Genomic DNA, 22,608 nt, shown 5'->3' with positions numbered 1-22,608 from the left:
GCACTACAAGGAATTCCCTCCTACATCATAAATGCAACTTAGTCTTACAGCTCTGTTGGAAGACAGAATATATTGGTCCTCAAATCTAGCTTTAGTCTAATTTGTTTGTTTATTTATTTATTTATTTATTTATTTATGGTGGCACTGGAGGTAGAACCCAGGGGCTTTTCTACCTCTGGGCTATACTCTCAGACCTATTTTATATTTTATTTGGAAACAGGGTCTCACCAAGTTGCTGAGAGCCTCACTAAGTAGTTGAGGCTGGCTTCGAACCTGCGTGATCCTTCTGTCTCAGCCTCCCAAGTGCTGGGATTACAAGCGTGTGCCACCACACCCGGAAGTCTCATTTGTTTTAAAAATGCAAATGAAGCCAAGCATGGTGGTGCATGCCTGTAATCTCAGTACTTGGGAGGCTGAGACGGGAGGATCACAGATTCAAGGAGAGCTTCAGCAACGTAGCAGAACTCTCAGCGACTCTGATTCAAAATAGAAAAATTTAAAAAGGGCCAGGGTTGTAGCTCAACTGTAGAATGCCCCTGGGTTAAATCTCTGGTCTGTCTGTCTGTCTGCCTCTCTCTTTCTTTCTCTCTCTCTCTCTCTCTCTCTCTCTCTCTCTCTCTCTCTCTCTCTCTCTCACACACACACACACACTGCACATGACAGTTTAAGAATCAACTCAATTTGTGATTGAGAACTATAAAGTGGAAAACTACACAAAGTTGGAAAACTTCAGTTCTGTCTCTAGCTGCTCTGTGGATGCAGGGACATGTTCTGAACATATTTTCTAAAAGAGACCAAACAGCTTGAATTAGCAATAGGAAAAAAATCAAAGGAATCCATGTCCATAAATGAGCAACATGCTTTTTAATTAATGGGTATGAGGTCCATATATTTACCTAATTTTGGGAAAGAGTTTCAAAGCACCAGTTACAGCTGGGATTTTAGTGGTTTAGTCATCAAATCTTTGGTCAAAAAAATTGAAAAATAGTTTCAAGGGGGAAAATCATTAGTAGACTGAATTGCTAATAATTAACTTAATGATTTGTAGATGTCAGAGGACATTGATGTATTATCCCAACAATCCAGTTCTCTGTTCAATGTTGCCAGTTTTGAAAACACACGCATGAAACGATTTAAAACTGTAGCTAAAAAGAAAATTAAATATTAAATATTTATATTTAGTTTGAAACAGTATGACCCAGGAGAAGGAAGGAATCTAGCACACATAAACACACATTTGACAATAATAGCAGAGTACATAATCTCATAAAAACTTGAAAACTGTTTAGAACAGAAGCTTTAAATTTTTATTTCTACACAGTTCTTGAGTGACATACCAAGTTAATGTTAGCAAATGAGCTGCAATATTTTCTCAGCATTTTCTCCTTCTTTTGGTTCTTTGTACTCATTCCATGCCCACTTGCTAGCTTTCCCATCATTAATCCAATACTTCTTCTACTTTAAAACCTGTCTGGGAGTATTATAGATAATGAAATTGCCATTTTTCTAAGTTGAAAATGACCCAGTATCTGTGACTTCATATGTTGCATGTTAATGATTATAGAAAAGAAGGTCAAGAGCTCACCAAATATGTGTCTATGTCTCCTGATTACAAAACAACACTACCTTTCCCAGCTGCCTGCCAGTTAGGTAGGGCCATGTGACTGGTCAGTGAAGGTGCGTTCCACCTCCAGTCCCACCTTTGTGGGAGCTCACAAAGCTCCACGGGACCTCCATGTGTTCTTTTACCACCAGTTCATTGAATAAAGAAGAGTTTGGGTATTTGGAGGAAGATGGTACTCCAAGAGGGATGGAGGCTGATCCCATGTAAAAGCATGACGCAGAGCATCTCAAACATGCTTTGTACCATGAGGCAGGCAAAGAAATAAATACCATTTTGTGTGATATTAGGAATTGAACCCAGGAGATTCCTATCTCTGAGCTATAGCCCAGCTCTATTTTTAATTTTTTTGAAACAGAGTCTTACTAGATTGTTGCAAGTCTCACTAAGTTGCTGAAGCTGGCTTTGAACCTGTAATCTTCCTGTTGTAGCCTCTCAAGTACTGAGGTTACAGCATATGACACTACATATGTCTAAGAAATAAACTTTTACCACATTCACTCACTTAGATTTTGAGATGGTTTGGTGCAGTAGCCTTTGCTGATAGGAACAGTAGGCTTATAGAAGCCCTTCTTTCCTCCCTCCCTCCCTCCCTCCCTCCCTCCCTCCCTCCCTCCTTCCCTCTCTTTTTATGGTGCTGGGCATTAAACTCAGGAACATTTTACCTCAGAGCTATACTCCCAGCCCTATTTTATCTATTTTCATTTTTTGAAGTCAACATTACAGTTTTTTATTTTTATTTTTTTAGTAAAACTTGATTCTTTAGGAGTTAATGTCAGTTGATTTCTCTTCCACTGTCACACTGGGATTCACAGGAGCAAGGCATGTTTGGGAGTAAAATAGAGGATTATTGAACGCGAATTGTACATATATTTAGAAAGCACTGAAGCCATTAGTGATTTGCTTTGAAAGGTCAAAAAATAAAACTTTTCCCTCATCATACCTACCTCCTCCCCAAAGTTCTGAATTTTGATATTTTATATTCTATACATGGTTTTGATTTATTACATTTTTCTTTTGCTCTATAGCTATAGTTATCGAATCTTTTAAACCTTGTTCCATTTCAAAATAAGTTTCATGTTAATCACTAGCCCTTTTTAATATGATGTCTTCAATAACTGAGTTCTTTATTTTGATTCTGCTCTTGAGCGCAGGATTATATTTTCATTTTGAAACAGGGTCTTGATATGCTCCGAGAGGCTCCAAACCTGTGATCCTCCTATCTCAGCCTCTCATGTACTAGGATTATAAGCCATGTTTGGCTTAGACATCATTTCTTAATGTCTAGTACACATTTTTTACCTATACATGAATCTACTTGTACAAGAAAAACTTACAAAGCTATCAATACAAATTAAATTTAGTTCATAGTTGCGAGGCATGCATTTTTAAAAGGTACAAAATTTGGCCAGAGCATTTTGCAATATAAAAAATGAATGGTTAAAATAATGGCCACTTTAATTTAGTAGATATTGGGATATAAGTGAGATTTTAGGCATTTGGATGGATTGACCAAGCACCATAGGACCTGATAAAACTGGGGAAATTGATAAAAAGAAATTTTTCTACCGAGAAAGTCTGTTCTTGGACTGAACTAAACTCAACAACATCCTCTGCCACTTTGAGAGATGGATGGTCTGGCCAGCATCTGTCTGTCTGTCTCTCTCGTTCTTCCTACACAATGTTTAGCATATATAATATTCAAAGAACCTAGTCTTGAGGCAAGGAAGTATCAGTGTAGGAAAGCAAGTCTCTGTGGAAAGGAGACTCTGAGCTTTGGGAGCCTGAGCTAAATGTTGAATTGCTCAGAGTTCTTTTAATGTGTATTATACAGTTTGCTGTCTGCATTGATCAAATTAATCAGAAAACCACTGTCTCCACAGCTGAAGTTAATTTAAAAACATTCCAGGGATTGTGTAAGTAGTATAGTATTTCTGCATAGGATTCCTTATTTTCTGCAAAAATATACTGTGCCAGAATTCTTAGTATGCTTGTTTATGGTCAGGTTCCAGGAAACTTCACAATATTCTCCAAGACAAATTGAAAAATTAAATCGCTTTTGCTGATGTCTAAATATATTTAGATGTTGCCATCCAAATAAAAGTTTTTCCAAATAGGGATAACGAGGTCCAGTCATGAGGGTTTTTTTTGTTGGTTTTGATTTTTTAAATTATAACTCCCTGCATGGTAAGTTGGTTGTACCTAGCCAATTAAAATTAATTTCAAATTCCTCTCCATCCTAGGAACAGAGACAGAGCCCAAGTCCAATTAAGGGCAGGGATACCACAAGACATATTACCTTCCCAGATGTGGAGAGGTTTTTAAGAGCAAGAGCCCAATAAAATCTGGCCCGTGCTATCAAGCTATCTTATCCCCATGTGTATGGATAGGTCTTCAAATTTTCCATGCCATGACTTGTAAGGAAAGTAGAAAACCTCAAGCAAAACTTGGAACTTTCCATTGTTTCTATTCTCTCACTTGACCTCCAAGCTCAGGAGTTAGGTAGAAATTGGGGATGAAAAGTATTTTACTTTGGGCTCCCCCAACAGCAGACCATGTAAGGATTTGATTGTATGTGGTTGATTTAGGAGGTGAAGTGAAACATCACAGTGGGGTAGAAGGTGAGATGAGGAAGAGAAGGCAGTCAATAAGGCAAGTGTTATTAAGATAACTACATTTCCCGGGCTTGGTGGCACACTCCTGTCATCCCAGTACTTGGGAGGCTAAGACAGGAGGATAACAGGTTCAAGGCCAGCCTCAGAAACTTAGAGAGGCCTTCAGAAACCTAACAAGACATGTTTCAAAACAAAACTAAACTAAAATAAAATAGGGCTGAGGATGTAGCTCAGAGGTAGAATGCCCCTGGGTTCAATCTCTAGTACAGGATAGACTTAGGGAAATAGGCAAAGGCTAAATCAGGCAGGACTCCTTTATAACATTTTAAGTAGAATGGATTTCATTTTTAATCTGGTGATCAGTCATTGCAAAGTTTTAAGGAGAGGGATGATGGTCTGATTTCAGTTCTGAGAGAAGCAATTTGGGGCATGGACTTGAAGGAACCAAAGAAGAAACAAAGGAGATCTATTTTTGGTGGTTTAGGTAAGAGATGATGGTGGCATGGCTGGGTGGTGGCAGGCAGGGGGAGAGAAGGTGATGACCTTGAGACAGGGTTTGTAATAGGAGTGTCATATTGAATACAAGTGAAATGAAGAGTTCCACCTGTCAGGAATGATTCTTGGTTTTTGGCTTGAGTCAGTTTGAATGCTGTTTGTTTGGGGATGGAGAGAAAGGATGAGATGGGGAGAGTGAGTTCTGGAAAGTTTCTCAAGAGTTCGGGTAAGATGTCCTAAACTCAGTGAGGCATCTCAATGGATAGGTCATGCATACAGCAGAAGGCCTTGAGATTCCTATTTGAAACCATCTACATATAGATGGCATGGAAAGTACTGGAAATGGAACAATCACTTGGAGAGAGCATGTAGCTAAGGAGAAAAACAGGCTTGGAGTTAGATCTCTGGAAAGTCAGCACGTTAATATGATAGAAAAGGAGAGACTGGGAAAGGAGGCGGGGGAGGAGTAACCAGAGTGGGAAAAGCTGAGCCAGAATGTGTGGGGCGGGAGTTTTAAACTCTGCCCCCCCATAGACTCTGACACACTTCCTTTCAAAAGGTAAAGCTTTATCCTCCCCTCCCCTTTAAATGGGACCAATTGCTAACAAAGAGAATCCCAAAGGAGTGATGTAAGGTGATTTCTGAGATGAGGACACAGAGGGCATTACAGCTTCTTCCTTGTTCTAGTTCTAGCATTAGATGCGGGGGTGGAGGTAGTTAGCCGCCATGTTGTAAGGACATTCAAGCAGCCGTAGGGTGAGTCCATTTGGATTGGAGCTGAGGTCTTCTGTCCACAGCCATGAAAGCATCCAGTCATGGAAGCAGATAAGAGTAAAACCTCACAATGGTTTTGCTGTGAACCTAAAACTGTTCTAAATAATAATGGTCTATATAAAAAATTCGAAATCTCTACCAGCTAAGTTGCTCCTGAATTTCTGATTCACAGAAACTGTGAGACCGTTAATATTGTTTGGGGGAGGTTGTGCGTGTGTGCGTGTGTGTGTGTGTGTGTGCGTGTGTGTGTGTGTGTGTATGCTTTTGGTACTGAGAATTGAACCAAGGGCACTCTGTCTTTGCTCTTTTATGTTTTTATCTTGAGATAGGGTCTCACTAAGTTGTTGAAGTTGGTCTTGAACCTGCGATTCTCCTGCTCAGCCTCCTAAGCACTTAGATTACAAGTGTATTAAATGTTTTAAGCCATGGTGTTTTGAAGTATTTTGTAGTGTAGTAATAGATAACTAATATATGCGGTGGCCAGAAACCAAGCAAAGGAAATACTGAGGAGTGAAATAATAAATTTTGTAAAGAAGCTGCCATTTTTATATGTTATATGTTGTGTGTATGTGTGTGCATGCATGTGAGTGGTGCTGGGGATCTAATCCAGGCCATTGAGCCTGCTGAATAAGGGCTCTACCACTGAGCTACACCCACAGACCAAACTTCAGTATTTTTTTTTGCAGGTCTGGGGGTGGAACCCAGGGGCATTCGACCTCCGAGCCACACCTCCTGCCCTATTTTTTATTCTTTATTTTGAAACCAGGTCTCACTGACTTGCAGAGGGCCTCACTAAGTAGCTGAGGCTGTTCCCAAACCGCAACCGCGATCCCCCCGGTCTCAGCCTCCCAAATGCTGGGATTACAAGCGTGCGCCACCACGCCAGGCTCCAACTTCAGTATTTTGAGTTTTAATTTTGTATTGGTATTTGTCAAATCCAAGATGATATAGATTATGAGCACAATTATTTTGCACATAATGCTGTCAATTAAAACTAAATTGTTTTTCCAAAAACAAGAGCTTCAGATCTCTTCTTATGTCCTTTCAATGATCAGTCACCACTTTAAGAATAAAATTCATTCTATTGAAAATGGTATGGAAAGGGTCCTGCCTGATCTAACCTTTGCCTCTTTCCCTAACACCATCCTGTACCATTCTCCCTCATGCTCCTTATGAAAGACAAAATACTGCTGTCAGTTAAACTAAAGTATGGCTGATAGGGATAATATGGATAATTCTGTGCAATGAGGTCATAATTTTGTGTGCAAACTGGTCACAACTGTGGTAGTTTTAAAGGACACAGAGTCTGAAATGGCATGCTTTACTTTCAAAATGAAATTCAAGTTCCTCAGTGGGACATACCAGGCTCCTTGTAGCCTGTACCCAGACTTCTTGTCATGCCTCTTGGCAGCAACTGGGCTCAAGTGGGACAGTCTGCTCTCTGCATCTTGGGCTGATGCCTTTCTTCAATTTTCTTTTTGCAGGGCTGTAGCCTTCCATTCGTTTATTCCTGTACAAAAACCTAATACAAGTTAAGCACTGGGATACTTGCTCTCTCTATCCCAACCCCCATTTTCTGTCTGGTAGGCTTGCACTCATTCACAAGGATGCCTTTGGTGTGTAGGGGCACTGCGGATTGAAGCATTGAATGACAATTTATTTTTGTAACATTTTAAATGTGAACTTGTGTGCAAATGTGCAGATTAAATGTTCTTGTTACAGACTGAATACATTTTTATTTATTTATTTTTATTTATTTATTTATTTTTTGGTGGTACTGGGGTTCCTGGAAGCCCTTCTACCTCTGGGCTACACTCCCAGACCTATTTTTATATTTTTATTTAGAAACAGGGTCTCCTAAGCCAGCGCGCGCGGCTGGCTTCAAACCTGCGCGATCCTCCTGTCTCTGCCTCCCAAGCGCGGGGATTACAAGCGTGCGCCACCACGCCCGGCTCATTTTTATTTTGAAAAAATAAAATGAAAAATATTTCTGCACATTTGCACACAAGTTCACATTTAAAAACAGGAGAGCACATCAGTAATAAAAAAAAAAACTATGATACAAATAGAACATCCCAACCACCAGGAAGATTAAGGAAGGAGATAAGACCACTCTTAATCTTCTGCTTCAAATGCCTCAAAAAGGTCCCAGAGATTCCAGGGAGTAATGTTTTTCATTTTAGTGTTTGCATCACCATGATTTATGTGCATAAATCATATATATATATATATATAATTATGACTTTAACATCTTCTAAACCACTGCAACTAACTACTGAAATAAGGTTGCTCAGAAGTGATTTCTACATTAAAATTATATATAACATGATTACTATTTCCTAGACACACTCAGCTCTTGAGTTTTGGGTATATTCCTATAAATTCTGGTTTTGAGAATAAAGAGATGAATGATGTAATGATTCAAAAATCACTAGAATCATGTTTAAAGATGAAATCTAGCCCACCAAACTGAGAACAACAGACTCACAGCTCAGGCTTCCTGTGAAAGGCTGACTAATGTCTCCTCCATTCAAAAGACGTCCAAGTTCTTTTTTTGTTTGTTTGCCTTTTGTTTTTTGGTGGTACTGGGGTTTATGGAAGCCCTTCTACCTCCAGGATACACTCCCAGACTTATTTTTTTATATTTTTATTAGGAAACAGGATCTCTTAAGCCAGTGTGGCTGGCTTCGAACCTGTGCTATCCCCCAGTCTCTGCCTCCCAAGCGTGGGGATTACAAGCGTGTGACACCATGCACGGCTAAAGGACCTTTTTTTTTTTTTGGTGGTATTGGGGTTCCTGGAAGCCCTTCTACCTCTGGGCTACACTCCCAGACCTGTTTTTATACTTTTTATTTTTGGAAACAGGGTCTCTTAAGCCAGCGCGGCTGGCTTTGAACCTGCGCGATCCTCCTGTCTCTGCCTCCCAAGCACGGGGATTACAAGCGTGTGCCACCACACCGGCTAAAGGAACTTTTTAAGGCCGGTGTTGGGGCCTCCGAGGCCTGAATTGGAGCCCACCGAGGGGTAAGGCCGGTGCCAGGGCCAGCGAGGCCGGGATCGGAGCCCGCTGTGAGGCAAGGCTGGTGCTGGGGCCTCCGAGGACTGGATTGGAGTCCACCGAGAGGTAAAGCTGGTGCCGGGGCCAACGATGCTGGGATTGGAGCCTGCAGGGAGGCAAGGCCGGAGCTGGGGCCTCCGAGGCCAGGATCAGAGCCAGCCGAGGGGTTAGGCCGATACAGGGGCCAGCGAGGCCAGAATTGGGGGCCTCCCATGAGGCAAGGTCAGTGCTGGAGCCAGCGAGGTCGGGATCAGAGTCCTCCGGGTGGCCAGGCCACTACTGGGGCTGTCAAGAGTAGGATCAGAACTTGCAATGCGGCATGCACAGAGAAATATCACAGAAAATAAAAACCAGATGCTTCCCCTAATTAGCAAAAACTAGGAGGAAAGGGGTAACAGGAGGAGGTCGAGTTATAGAAAGGGCCCTATAGTGAAGCAATTAAGGTGACCAATCAGAGGGGATGGGATGGGGGAAGATGGAACCTCTTTAAAACTCAGGAGGTATGTAAACAAATGCATCAAAGATAATCACCAATCAAGCATGGGATTGAGGGAGGGAATGGGATGGGGATTGGATGAGGGCTAATTGGATGATGTGTGCTTGTATATCCTCTCAAGTCTTATATTACAATGTGATTACAATGCACCAATAAAAATATTTTAAAAAATAAAATAAAGGAACTTTTTTATGGTACTGTGGGTGGAACCCAGAGGCTTTCTATCCACGGACTATACTCCCAGACCTATTTTATATTTTATTTAGAAACAGGGTCTGACACTAAATTGCTGAGAGCCTCACTAAGTAGCTGAGGCTGGCTTCAAACCTGTGTGATTCTCCTGTCTCAGCCTCCCAAGTGCGGGATTTACAAGCATGTGCCACCACGCCTGGCTCAAAAGACGTCCAAGTTCTAATCCCTGGTATCTGAGAATGTTACTTTATAAAAGAAACAGGACTTTGCAGATGTGATCCAGGGAAGTGTTCTGAGATGGGAAGATTCTCCTACATTAGGTCAGGTTGACTTGCTATAATCATAGGAGTTCTTTTAGGGAGGAAGACAAAGAAGTATCAGAGAAACAGCAGGGTGAATAAGAGAAAAAAAAAACATTACAGTGTGTGACCATAAAGCCAGGTTCACTGGCAGGTTTTAGAAGCTAAAAGAAATCAGAACATATTTTCCTTGGAAACTCCAGAAGGAACCAGCCTCGCCAATGCCTTCATGTTAGTCCAGAAGACTCATTTTGGACTTTTGATGTCTAGGACTTTAAGACAATAAGCGTGTGTTGTTTTTAAGCCATGCAGTTTGTGGTAAGTGGTTACAGTGGCACTTCCCTAAAAGGGCTCCAAGAAGAATGGATTCTACACGTAGTTAGTGTGTGGTTCACAGTAAACAGGCCTCTCTCCATGAACACAACCCCTCAGCATGAACCTGGGCCTTCCTTGCTTTTTCTCATTATTATTATTTGACTTCAATAGAGGAAAAAAGGTATAAGCCAGGCATGGTGACTCATGCCTGTAATTCCAGTACTTGGGAGGCTAAGACAGGAAGATTGTAGGTTGGGGGCCAGCCTCAGCAACTTAACAAGACCTTGTTTCAAAATAAAAAAGGGCTGGAGGTGTAGCACTGAGGTAGAATGCCTGTGGTTTCAACCTCCACTACCAAAAAAAAAAAGTGCCACAGAAATATGTTGTAAGTAGTGAGTTGTTCCAAACTTTGTCTCAGGAGGGGGCAAGAGGGAAATTCTCTAATGTACACATCAAAGTCAATCAGTAAGCCAAACATGAGAAAGAGGGAGGGGGAAGGGAATTGGGGAAGGGCTAAATGAATGATGTATGCATGTATGCCTCTACCATCTTGTACTTTTTAAAAAATACATATCAATAAAATAATTTAAAATAAAGAATAGCACAGTTATATTAGTAAAAAGGAAGGAGATGGGGAGGGGAGAGCCAGGAGTATTCCGGGGCTGGGTAGGGATGATTAAAATGTCTTATATACATGTGTGAATATGACACAAGGAACATATCTCTTTGTATAATTAATGTACACTAATAAAATCGGGGAAAAGGATAGCAAAGTTAATGACACCTTTTTTGTGGTACTGGAGAATGAACCTAGGGGCATTCTATTTCTAAGCTACACCTCCAATCCTAATTTATTTATGTTTTTTTTTTTTTTTTTGGTGTGTGTGTGGTACTAGGAGGGATTGAACCCAGGGACATTCTACAACTGAACGGTATCCCCAGACCTTTTTTATTTTGAAATAGGGCCTAAGTTACTACATGCTGGTCTCACACCAGCAATCCTCTTGTCTCAGCCTCCCAAGTATTTGGATTCCAGGTGTGTGTTACCACTAATAAGACAGTTAGTACACCTGGCTAATAACATACTTATTTTACTTGGCCAGGGAATAAAAGATTCCAGTGTTAGGACCTGGAGTGTTAGAAATGAAGCTCAGTTCAATACATGTTCTAGACCAACATTTTTCACTAGAAATGTAACCGCCATATCCAGCATGTAAAGGCCTCTGGTCGATACATTTTATAAACAAAAAATTATTTTATTAACATATTTTAGGCAATGTAGTATATCTAAAATGTTGCCATTTAGCATGTAATTAATATAAAATGGTTAGTGAGATAGTTCCTGTTCCTTTTTTCTCGTCCTAATTCTTAAAGTTCCAGTATGTTTTTCCACTTATAACACACCTCAACTTGAGCTGGTGTCTTTTCAGGTACTCAATAGGCACCTGGGATTGCTAGCCACCATATTTTCTGTAGTGGATATGACAGATCTGGAGCATCTAAATAGTCCCAATACCCAAAGGGCATAAACAAGTATAAGTAAGCCAAATTCTGATACTTAAGAGCAGGTAAATACACAGCGCTAACGAGTTCTTTGTTTGGAGAGTGTAGCCTGTCTACACTGCACTAAACACCATCTAAAAGGCAGAGAATTTTCTAGGTGACAATATCAGGGCCCAATGTTTCAATACAAAACAATTGGTGCTTACAGTAGTGAACATCTGTCATAGTGACAATTTTTTTACTATAAATTGCAAAATTTCAGGAAAATAAACAGTAGATACATTTAGTTGCAATGGGTGTCTCGCTTTTTTATTTGTAAATGTGTTGTCCTTGAGGTGGAATCTAAGGTTCCTAAAACATGATCCCTAGGCGAAATTCCCGAAGAGCTGACTGACCATTTGATATTTCCTAGGAAGATTGTGCAGATAATAAACATACCAGCCCAAGACCCTGAAATTGTGTAAAAGAAATAAAATGAAATAAAAACATGCCTCACATCTTAAAAACGCACAATTACAGAATTCTGATGTGGATTCTCCAGTTTAATATTCTTTGGCTTATTGGAGGACTTTTGGGCTTTTAATTGAATTTGGTGGTGCTTTGAAAGTGAAGCTCCTGGAGGTCAGTTTGCCTGCCACTAAAGAATCATTAATCTTACTTCTAACTAGCACTTGGTCTTTCTTAAGTGGGCTTACTAGCAAGGCAAGAACCTCCAATGCTCAAGGAAAATGTGATTAGGAGCAAATTACATCTGCTTGCATTTTTATCACGGGAAGGAAATTGAAACTTGCGAGCACACATTCAAAGAAACTGGTTTGAGGTTTGTTCTGTTTGAACTCCGAAATCCCTTAATACCATGGCTGACTCTGATGAAAGATTTTTTCCTGTACGTCAAACAAAGTCAATCAGGCTCACCTCTAAGAAGCCTGGAGCCAAATGGAGGCTCTTATCCTGCTCTCCCCAGGAAATAGCACTGAAAAATCTCCCCGAGCTGGCGGTGATCCTACCCACCCAAAGACTTTGGGCCAGTCACATCTAGGGAAGCCACACCTTGTCACAACTTGGCTGAGAGTGGGGGTGTCAGGGTTGCTATTAGCGTCTAGTAGGTAAAGGCCAGGGATATCGCTAAATATCCTACAGTGCATAGGGCAGCTGCTACCTTGCACCTTAGGAGATAACCATCCCAAAAGGCCTATAGTGCTGCGGTGGAGAAACCCCTACTAGTAAAACCTAGGGAGAAAGCAAGATATGATGGCCAGAGGACCAGGAAATCCTTTCCAGCGGGTCATTTCTAAAAGGCTGACATATTGCACTGCTCAAGAGCTGGGATGCTGAGCCACACTGCTCGGGTTTGCATACTGGCTCCATCACTTACTGGCTGTGCCTCTCTGGGCAAGTTACTGAATTTCTGTGCTTCCTTTTTCTCCTCTACCACACAGGGATGATAATTACAGTACCTTCCATGTAGCTTAATTAAGGGCTTCTAGTGGGTTCCTAGCCCAAAGTGCTTAGAACAGTGCCTGGTCTACAATAAGCAGGATATAAGTGTACATTGATAAAGTGGCTTTGCAGATCTCTGGCAAAATAGGTTTCAGGACTCAGAAAATTTTCTGGGCAGGGGGAGAGGGCACAGTCTGAACACATGCCATTTTCAATATGATCCACATAAATAAATAAATAAATAAATTAATAAATAAAACAAAAATCTTCTGGGTAGTAAGAAAGTGGCTTCATGTTCAGAACTACCACAGCAAAAATGAGAATGGTTGCCATCTGACTAACCCCCAGGTCCTTTCTTTGCAGTTCATCAATTCAAGGTAGCCAGAAGAGGGAGAGGGGAGAAGAGAAGGGAACAAGAGAAGGGAGAGGGGAGAGAAGAGAGAGGATTGCAGCAGAATCACTTCAAGAACAAGCTGTGCTAGTAAGCCCAGTATTTGGGAGGCTGAGACAGGAGGATCGTGGTTTGTGGCCAGCCTCAGCAACTTAGGCCCTTTGCAATCCAGTGAGACCCTGTTCAAAACATAAAGAATAAAATCTAGTGTTGGAGGTGTAGCCCAAAGGTAGAATGCCTATGGGTTCCATCCCCAGTACTGCAAACAACAACAACAACAACAACAACAACAACAACAACAACAACAACAACAGAAAAACCAGAACAAGAACAGTAAATGCTTGCTCCTTACAGTCCGCATAGAGAGAGTTTCTTTCCCTCCTTCCCCAGCAAAACTAGACCGACAACAGTTGGATCCCTTCAGATACAGCGGAAAACACAAAACTGCAAGGCAGATCTCTCTCTCTCTCTCTCTCTCTCTCTCTCTCTCTCTCTCTCTCTCTCTCTCTCTCTCTCTCTCTCTCTGTGGGACACTCACACACCTGTTGCTACAGCACCAAACCTGCACACACCCACGGGCCACTCGCAGAGCCTCCCCCGTCCTGTAACCCGATTTAGGATAGATTCAACCAGGTGAGGTGCAAAGGCAGCAGGATGCAAAGCCCCGCCAAAGGGAAGCTGGGAAAAAAGTCGGTGGGCATCCTGGTTAACTGCCACCCCCAGTCCCCTCCCATCTTGCGCACACAGACACAGGGATATCCATATACGCGGCGGTGCCTGGAGGGACAGGGGTCAAAGAGAAGGGGAGCTAAAAGGAGAGCTCCGGCTGGCATGGATGACCAACCAGACACTCACCTGGCCGCGTTTCCCAATCCACCTGCCACCCAGGGGAGTAGCAGCGGCAGCGCAAGGCCCCAGGGCGGAGGCATGTTGGTGCTGGGCCGCCCTCCTCTTTCCGCGCCCCTCCGGAGGTGTCTGCCCGGACCTGGGACTTCACCGGCTGCAGCCTACTCTCTCTTCCGTGGTGCGAGTTGTGCACGTAGTTCAGGGCACAACCAGGGCGGGCGGGAACAGGAAGGCGGCAGGCACCGCTGCAGGGACCGTTGCTGCTCCAGTGTAGGAGCGCTCCGGCTAGAAGTGCTGTGCTTCTCTGCGGGGAAGCAGTGCGGTGAGCCAGGAGGGCGGGCGCACATCTGGCTGGGACACGCCCCCCGGGACTATTCGGGCGTCCTCGGTACTCTCGGATCACCCAGAAACTTCCCCCAGATTCAGTTCTCTTCACACATGTCATGTATTTTGGGCATGGGACTCTTGCTGGTGATACTTGAGTTCCCGGGATTAAAAATTTAATCAAGAATTTAAAGCAGGAACTAAGACGCAGGTTCATGAGGACAGGCTATCTCATCCCTCTTTAGGTTTGCAGGTATACTCTTCCACAAAATGCAAATCATGGGGTGCTGGAACTGGCAGGTCACCAAGTCCTGCACAACCCCATCATTTGACAAGTTATTGCTCCTGGTCATTTTCAACAGCTTACCTACATGGGACCTCAGTCTATGTTGCATCATAGTGATCAGCGCAGAAACTAACAGCAGAAAAGCGGGATGCTATTCAGAGACTTCATTTGGGTACTGACTTGTGCTCTTTGTTCTGACAACTTGTTATAGTAGACGGAATGACTGGTCCCTCCTGCTCCCACATCCACACTCTTTGGCTTCAGGGTGGCAGAGTCTGTGGTCCTACACCTTGGCTTTGCACTTGTCTCTGTGACTTACTCAGATGGATGGTATAAAAGGCAGAAATCTCAATGTGCCAGTATTGATAGATGCCAATGAGCATCTATCGTAGACATGAGAAAACCATGCAGGAGTTAGCTTGGTGGCCCAAGGAGGATGAAGAACAGAAGAATGGAGATACCTGGTCAACCTGTAGATAGCTAGCTTGAGGCAGAGCCACTCAGCGGAGCCAAGTAAGTATTGACCAACCCACAGAGAGATGACTTAGAAGAGCTCAGGTCAGCAACACAACCAACTCCTGAGGCTTATTGTGATGATTTCTTTCAGGGCAACAGCTACCTCAAACACCTGTGACCTAGAGCTAGTAAGAAAATAAAGAAGAATATGAAGAGATTTATCATTATTATAAACTTGATTTAGTTTTATATGCATATGTCTTCATTCTGGGCAGTGAAATGTGAGTAGGGTTAGGGAAGGTTCTTACTGTAGATTCTGGCTTTGCACCATTATGGACATTCTTATTGGTGCAAGCCTTGTTTAGTTGGATCTTCTGTTTTACCATCAGAGACAGCCCAGTGGATTCAATATACTTGGTTAGTAACTAGTTAAGGCCATACAGCTGTTCATAGCTAATAGTGACAAGTGTTGTCCCAGACACTTTATATATGTTATCTGATTAAACAGCCATAGCTCTATAGGTTGGAACCAGTAGTTCCTCGGTTTGGGAGGTGCCAAACAACTGAGAGCCAGGGAGGGTAAGTGGCTTGCCCAAGGTCACGCAGCGAAATATTTAGACTCAGGATTAGAAACCAGGGCTTTTTCCCTCTGGGCTGTGTTGCTGTTACCTAAAATTTTGTCTCCATATTTCTTGGCAGCTTCACATGTCAAATGAATCTCATGAGTAAAGTAATAAGATGATCGATCGATTCAAGGTTCTTATCAAAACTCATTGAACTCTTCATACCATGAATTTTTTGTTTACTCGAAATATTAAAATTGAAAGGAAGAATTATATGCTGAACTCAGTGGCACATATGTATAATTCCAGCTACTTGGGAAGCCAAGGCATGAAAACTGCAAGTTGGAGGCCAGCTGGGGTAAACATGTCTCAAAATAAAAAATACTAAAATTATATATATGTACATAAAATAAAAAATAAAATACTAAAATTATATATATAATTTTATATAACTATATAAAAATATATATAACTACACACACATACACACACACACATACTCACACACACACACACACACACGAAGCTGGAGATGTAGCTCAGTGGTAGAGTAGCAGATACCAAGGCAGGGATTCCAGTGGAAGCTTATTCTGGAAATATAGAGAATACAGGCAGGGGAGTGGGGGTGAATTGGGGAAGAAGAAAATTATCAGCAGGCAGGAAGTAATTGTGCGCAAATGGAGCTTTGTGCTGTTGAGTCCTTCCAGAGCCAGCATAAAACACATCCCCAAATGTTCTTATCCCAGAAGCGAGGGAGATTGAGTATTTATACATCATCTCCTTTTGGCCATTTTCTGATGGCTTCTGATAGGGTGCTGGGGGCAGAGGGTGCATGGTGATATACAACTAAAGAAAGTCCCCAAGCAAAGGGCTGTCAAGTGATTGAAAGTCCTACTGACATTCAGGGCCTGAGAGGATGGAGCAGGGCACCAAACTGGCTGCTGCCTAATACATGGAAATTGAATTAAATTGAAAATTATGAGAATGTCCATACTACTTCTCCCTACACATACAGCTACAAACCACATCTCCTTCAAATAGACCATTATTCCAAAAAGTCTTTAATTAAACCCAATTGGCCTGAAATGTGGAGATCATCCTGTTTTAGCACCCTGGGTTAAAATGGTAAGAATAGCATCTTTCACTGATGCTAAGGCTCAAGTTCTCTTCTGTAGGCATAAGGAGGTGATGAACTTTATAACAGGTAACTTAAGGGGTGGTCAACGAATCCTTAGCCAACTCACCTATTATTTCTTGTGGGCAACTATGGACAAAGGAGCTGTCAAGTGGTATGAGAAACAGAGAACAAACCTGGAAATGATGTGTTGCCAGGTGAGACATCAGATACAAATTGCCACCTGGAGGCAGGTGTTTTTAATAACCACACAGGCACTGCTGACTTTGAAGAGGAACTTTAGGGGGCTCTACTTCATTCTACAAAGGAAAAATGATCTTTGATCAGAATCCCATAAAATTGTCTGTGTCTTGTGCAAGGCTACATTTTCTTCCCAATCTATTTCCACTTAGCCCTCTGCATGAAACGGGTGTGATGGGATATTTTTGTGCTTTCGGAATACACACATACACACAGACCTTCTACCACTTATGATGTGCCTGGGACTGAGATTCAAAAATTATCGAAATGGCATCAAAGCAAACTAAAAGAACTGGGTGAAAGAGTGTTTATGTCAATGATTTAAAACTATAATGTCTGTATCAATGACATGGGGAGCTTGTTAAAATGCACATTCTAGCCAGGTGCAGTGTCACATGCTTGTAATCCCAGTGCTTGGAAAGCTGAGACAGAAAATCACAGGTTCAAGGTCCGGGTGCAGTCACTTTGTGAAATTTTGTTTCAGAAATAAAAAATAAAATAGAAGTGAGGACATAGCTTAGTGGTAGAATGTCCCTGGGTTCCATCCTCAGTACTACAATAAGTAAAAATAAAAAAGAAAATTGATTCTGTTTGTAGTTATTGGGAAAAGCCTACGAATCTTGATTACTAAAAATCCCCCAAGTGATGCTCATGTTGCTTATCTGAGGCCCACATTTAGGATGATTAGGGTTTGGTGTCATATGCACTGGTAGTTCACATGTTGAGTTTCATACTAGTAGCAAGTGCAAAGCTTTGAAAGTTACTGAAGTCTGAGCCTCGTCTCCAGAGATTCTAATATCTGGACTATGGATCGAGCATGACAACTTCCAGAAACGTCTAGGTAATTCTAATGGATAGCCAGCATTGAGAATCACTAATATGAGCCAATGCCCACATTTTATGACTGGTAAAACTCAGTTACAGCCTGTAAAGCAACTTGCATAAAGTCTCACACATGAGATGAGTTAATGTCCCTGGGTTTCAAATAGGCCCTCGACCCTGCCTTAGATCTCATGATGTTTTCTTGATCAACATTCTTACTGTAGACAAAAATAACACCTCTTTTTGTACTTGGTTTCGGTGAGTTGTTTTGGTGAGTAGCGCTTGGTGTGTTTCCCTCTGCATCCCACCCCACTACTTTCTCCTTCCTCCCAACAAATGTCAGTTAGGTTGGTAGTGATACCTTCATACAGGGGCCTAACATGTTTTGAAGTGTTCTCCCCTGAAAGATCAGTACACTCTACTGATCTTTCTCCTCACTTATGTAAAGTCCCTTTTGTTTCCAGTTTTCTCCTTGGCTTCCAAATACGAGAGAAAATATGTGATCCTTCACTTTCTGAGACTAGCTGACCTCACTTAGCATCATATTCTCTAGTTTCCTCTCAAAGACCACCTCTTGATTGAGATATGTTAATTGTAGGACTTCCGGGAAGATGGCGACCGAGAAAAGCGGGGCTTAAGAGTCCCGCTAACAACCAATCTCCATTACCACAAAAAGAGCGCCTTTCATAGCCAGAAAACACCATCACCAGAAAAACAAAAAAACCACCAGGCTCCAGAGAGAAAGCGGACTGAGAACAGAGCTCAGGGCCACAGAGGAGACACACGCGCCCGAGGACGCGGCAGCAGCGCCATATTGCCGGCGGCAGCGGCGAACTCAGCGGACGGCTACAGCAAGCCGAGGTGAGCCGATGCGGAACAGCCAGGCGGGATCTTTCGGCGCAGACAGCATTTAAAGCTCCCAGTGGCTGAGCTCAGCACACGCTGCAGGGATTCAGAGTGGAAATCAAAACCAGAGAAGAAAAAAAACGCCAGCCTCATGGCCGAGGGCGTGGCAGAGGCGCCATATTGCCACCGGCGGCGGCAGCAGCAGTGAATTCACCGAGTCCAGTACAGCTACATCTACGTACTCAAGAACAGTGAGTCAAATTGCGGGCCACAGAGGAGAAATCCCAGTATTGTGCCTCCTGGGACTTGACCCAGTGAGGGAGTGGTGGTGGCAGAGATATCACACCATAGGAGAGCGTGCAACCTGGCACCCCCCATAGTTTAAAGCAGCCTCTATCGACTCCCTGGGTCGGAGACTCTGTGATACAACCCAGTAAAGGAGTAGTAGGGTCTGAGATAATACAGACTCGAGATCCAGAGCACCTTAAGTGAAGCCATAGTGACCCAAGGGAAGAACCCAGAGAAGGCACAAACCTCCGAAATCATGGGAAAGAGGAATAACATTGAAGTAAAGAATGTGCACAACCCCACAACATCAGAACCTGATAAAACAGAAAATCAGAGATTTCTAGAAGATCAAATCAGGAAAATAACTGTAGAAATAATAGAGGTGCTTCGAAAAGAACTCAGAGAGAGCCAAAAAGAGATAAAGGATGCAATTAATGAAGTAAATGCCTCAATTCAAAGCACAAACAACCGATTAGACCACATGGAGAACAGAATCTCGCTCTTAGAAGATGAGCAATCCAAAAATGAATGCATAGTTTCTAATCTAGAAAAAGATATCCAACAGCAGGAATCTGACATTGAAGAAATATGGGCCCATTTTAAGAGAGCTAACCTAAGAATAATTGGAATAGAGGAGGGAAAAGAAAGTGATACCAAAGGGATCAACAATCTCTTCAAGGAAGTAATAGCAGAAAATTTTCCAAATATAGAGCAAGAGGTTGATGCACAGATCCAGGAAACTTATAGAACTCCCTTTAGACAGGATCGGAGAAGAGGATCCCCACGCCATATAATTGTCAAAATGACCAATGTGGAAGCCAAGCAGAGAATCTTAAAGGCAACAAAAACAAAGGGCCAACTGACATTCAGAGGCAAACCAATTAGAATCACTCCAGACTTCCCAAACCAAGTCATGAGAGCCAGAAGGGCTTGGAGTAACATATTCCAAACTCTGAAAGAAAACAACTTCCAGCCAAAAATTTCCTATCCAGCAAAACTTTCTATCAAATTAGATGGAGAAATAAGAAGCTTCCATGACAAACAGAAACTGAAGGAATTTATGTCTTCAAAACCAGCGCTAGAGAAAATACTCAAAGAGATTAACTACAAAGAAGAAATAGGTAACACTCACCAGAACCAGAGAAACAAGAGTTTCCATCCAACAGACAACTAAGATTGGTTATCTGTGGAGATTCATTATTTATGTTAGTCTTTTACCTATCTCTAAATTGTATTGTTTGCCTTTATTGTTGTTAATTTTTAGGATTTCTAGTTGGAATATTAATATACCTTCAGATATAGCATTTGGAAATATTTTATCCAATTCTATTAGTAACTTTTAACTCTGTTTACATTGTCTTTGGATATACAATATTTTCTTTTATTTTTTAGGGAGTTTGTATATTCTTCTGTTGCCTGTGCCATTGAAATCATATCCAAGAAATCACTGCCAATTTCAATGTTGTGAGGTTTTATGACCCAGATTTTCTCCTAAAAAGTTTATAGTCTTAAGATTTATATTTAGGTCTTTTATCTAGTTTGAGTTAATACTTGTATGTGGGATTAGGTAAGGGTCCAATTTTATTCTTTTCCATGTAATTATTATTTTTCAACAATATTTAGTTAAAAGATTATTATTTCCACCACCAAATCTTCGTGGAAACCTTGTCAAAAATAACCTGACAATATAGGGAAGAAGTTAGCTCTAGGCTTGTATTTAACTCCAATGGTCTATATATCTGCCTTTAGAACAGTACTACACTGTTTCAATTATTGTAGCTTTATATGGTTTGAAATCAGAAAATATACATCTTCTAGCTTTGTTTTTGCTTCGAGATTGTTTTGGGTATCTAGAGTCCATATTCCATATCAGGATAGATTTTTTTTCTGAAAAATAAATATATGATAGTTTCACCTAAAAAAAAGAAAAAAATATTCTCTGGTAAGAAAGAAAGCAAAAAGAAATATTGAAATGTTATCTTTAAGTCATCAAAAGCTTGGTATCAGACAAATGAAACTGTTATGTGAGATTATCATTTTTAATTTTGGATAAATTGCTATAATACTAGATGTCAACCACTAAGCCAAGCATGGGAGGGAGGGATGGGGAGAGAATGGGGTGGGGATCGGGTGGGGGCTGACTGGGCGATGTGTGCATGTATGTCTACAAAAGTTTGTATCCCACTATGATGTATGAATACAGTGCACCAATAAAATAAAATTAAAAAAAAAATTAAAAAAAAAAAAAAAAAGAGATATGTTAATTGTAGCACCATGATCTAGAAGTTGATCTGTTTCCCCAGTCACCTTTTTTCCATTTCTTTGTATTCAATGAAGAGTCAATGAAGACTTCCGGGAAGATGGAGACTGAGGGAAGCAGCGCCCCCGATCTCCACTGCCTCAAAACAGTGTTCTACAAAGCTGAAAAATACTATCAGCAGAGGAATAAAAACAATAGATAAAAGAGACAGGGCCAGGTGTGGTGGCGCACGCTTGTAATCCCCGCGCTTGCGAGGCAGAGACAGGAGGATCACGCAGTTTCGAAGCCAGCCATGCTGGCTTAAGAGACCCTGTTTCTAAAAATAAAAAAGCGTAAAATAGGTCTGAGAGTGTAGCCTGGAGGTAGAAGGACTTCCAGGAACCCCAGTGTCACAAAAGAGAGAGAGAGAGAGAGAGAGAGAGAGAGAGAGAGAGAGAGAGAGAGAGAGAGAGAGACAGGAAAAACGATTAGAAAAATATTAGAAGACCGATCAGAGAGGAGAAAAGAAACTTGCCTGCCTTGCAGCCACGGCACCACCATCTTGCCTCATATCATTCGACTCCAGAGATGAAAAGAAAAACAACCAAGGACCTAAAGTGAGCAGCTGCAGACCATCGGATTTGTAAGCCATCAGTTCTTCCTGAGAATACACTAGCTACAGCTTTTCAGCAGTGGTGGCCGAGCTCACCACACTCTCCAGGGATATAGATCGGAGCTCAACACCAGAAAAGAAACCCACCCGCCTCACAGCCAAGGGCTCTGTGGTGGTGCCATCTTGCCTCACTGCACCCAACTCCAGGGATGATCAGGAAAACATCCAAAGACCTGAAGTAAGCAGATGCAGATCATCAAAATTTTAAGTCATCAGTTCCTACTGTGCAAATGTTGGCTAAAACTTGTATCAGTGACGGTCAAGCTCACCATACCCTCTAGAGATCCAGACCAGCGCGTGCCAAAACCGTAAGTGAAGTTGCAGTCCCCATAGGAGAATGCCCAGCACAGTGTCCCCAGGGACTTGAGCAGCTATGATAAATTCCCTGGGCCTAAGACTTTACAGTTTAACCCAGTGAAGGAGGGGGTGGGTCAACAACTTGCAGCAGTGGCAGCTGAGTTTACTGCACCCTCCAGAGATACAGAGCTGCAATCAGTAACACCATAAGTGAAGTCCTGGTTCCCACAGGAGAATGCACAAAGAGGTGTCCCCAGAGACTTGCACAGCCGCAATAAACTCCCTGGGTCTGAGGCTTTGTGGTCTAACCTGGTGAAGATGGAGGGGGGATGGAGTCTGCTTTTGGATATAGCAGAGGTTCAGACAGACTCAGGCTCTGATCAGCTGAATGTGT

The 22,608-nt window shown here is 42.0% G+C and overlaps 1 protein-coding gene across 3 annotated transcripts in view; it reads right to left on the bottom strand.

Annotated features, from left to right (window-relative positions):
• The window catches only part of EGFL6 (EGF like domain multiple 6), a gene marked incomplete at both ends in the record, with an annotated part of 69,109 nt that extends 54,981 nt beyond the window's left edge, over window positions 1-14,128 (bottom strand). For all 3 annotated transcript variants that reach the window (XM_080718358.1, XM_080718359.1, XM_080718360.1), the window contains one exon: window positions 14,055-14,128. In XM_080718358.1, the coding sequence (XP_080574484.1) occupies window positions 14,055-14,128 (74 nt within the window). The remainder of the gene's footprint in view (window positions 1-14,054) is intronic.
• Between the last annotated feature and the right edge of the window lie 8,480 nt (window positions 14,129-22,608).

The sequence above is a fragment of the Muscardinus avellanarius genome (assembly GCF_963383645.1).
Source record: "Muscardinus avellanarius genome assembly, chromosome: X".
Lineage (NCBI taxonomy): Eukaryota > Metazoa > Chordata > Mammalia > Rodentia > Gliridae > Muscardinus > Muscardinus avellanarius.
Note: the sequence above shows the minus strand (reverse complement) of the source record. Positions and strands in the feature narration are given on the sequence as shown.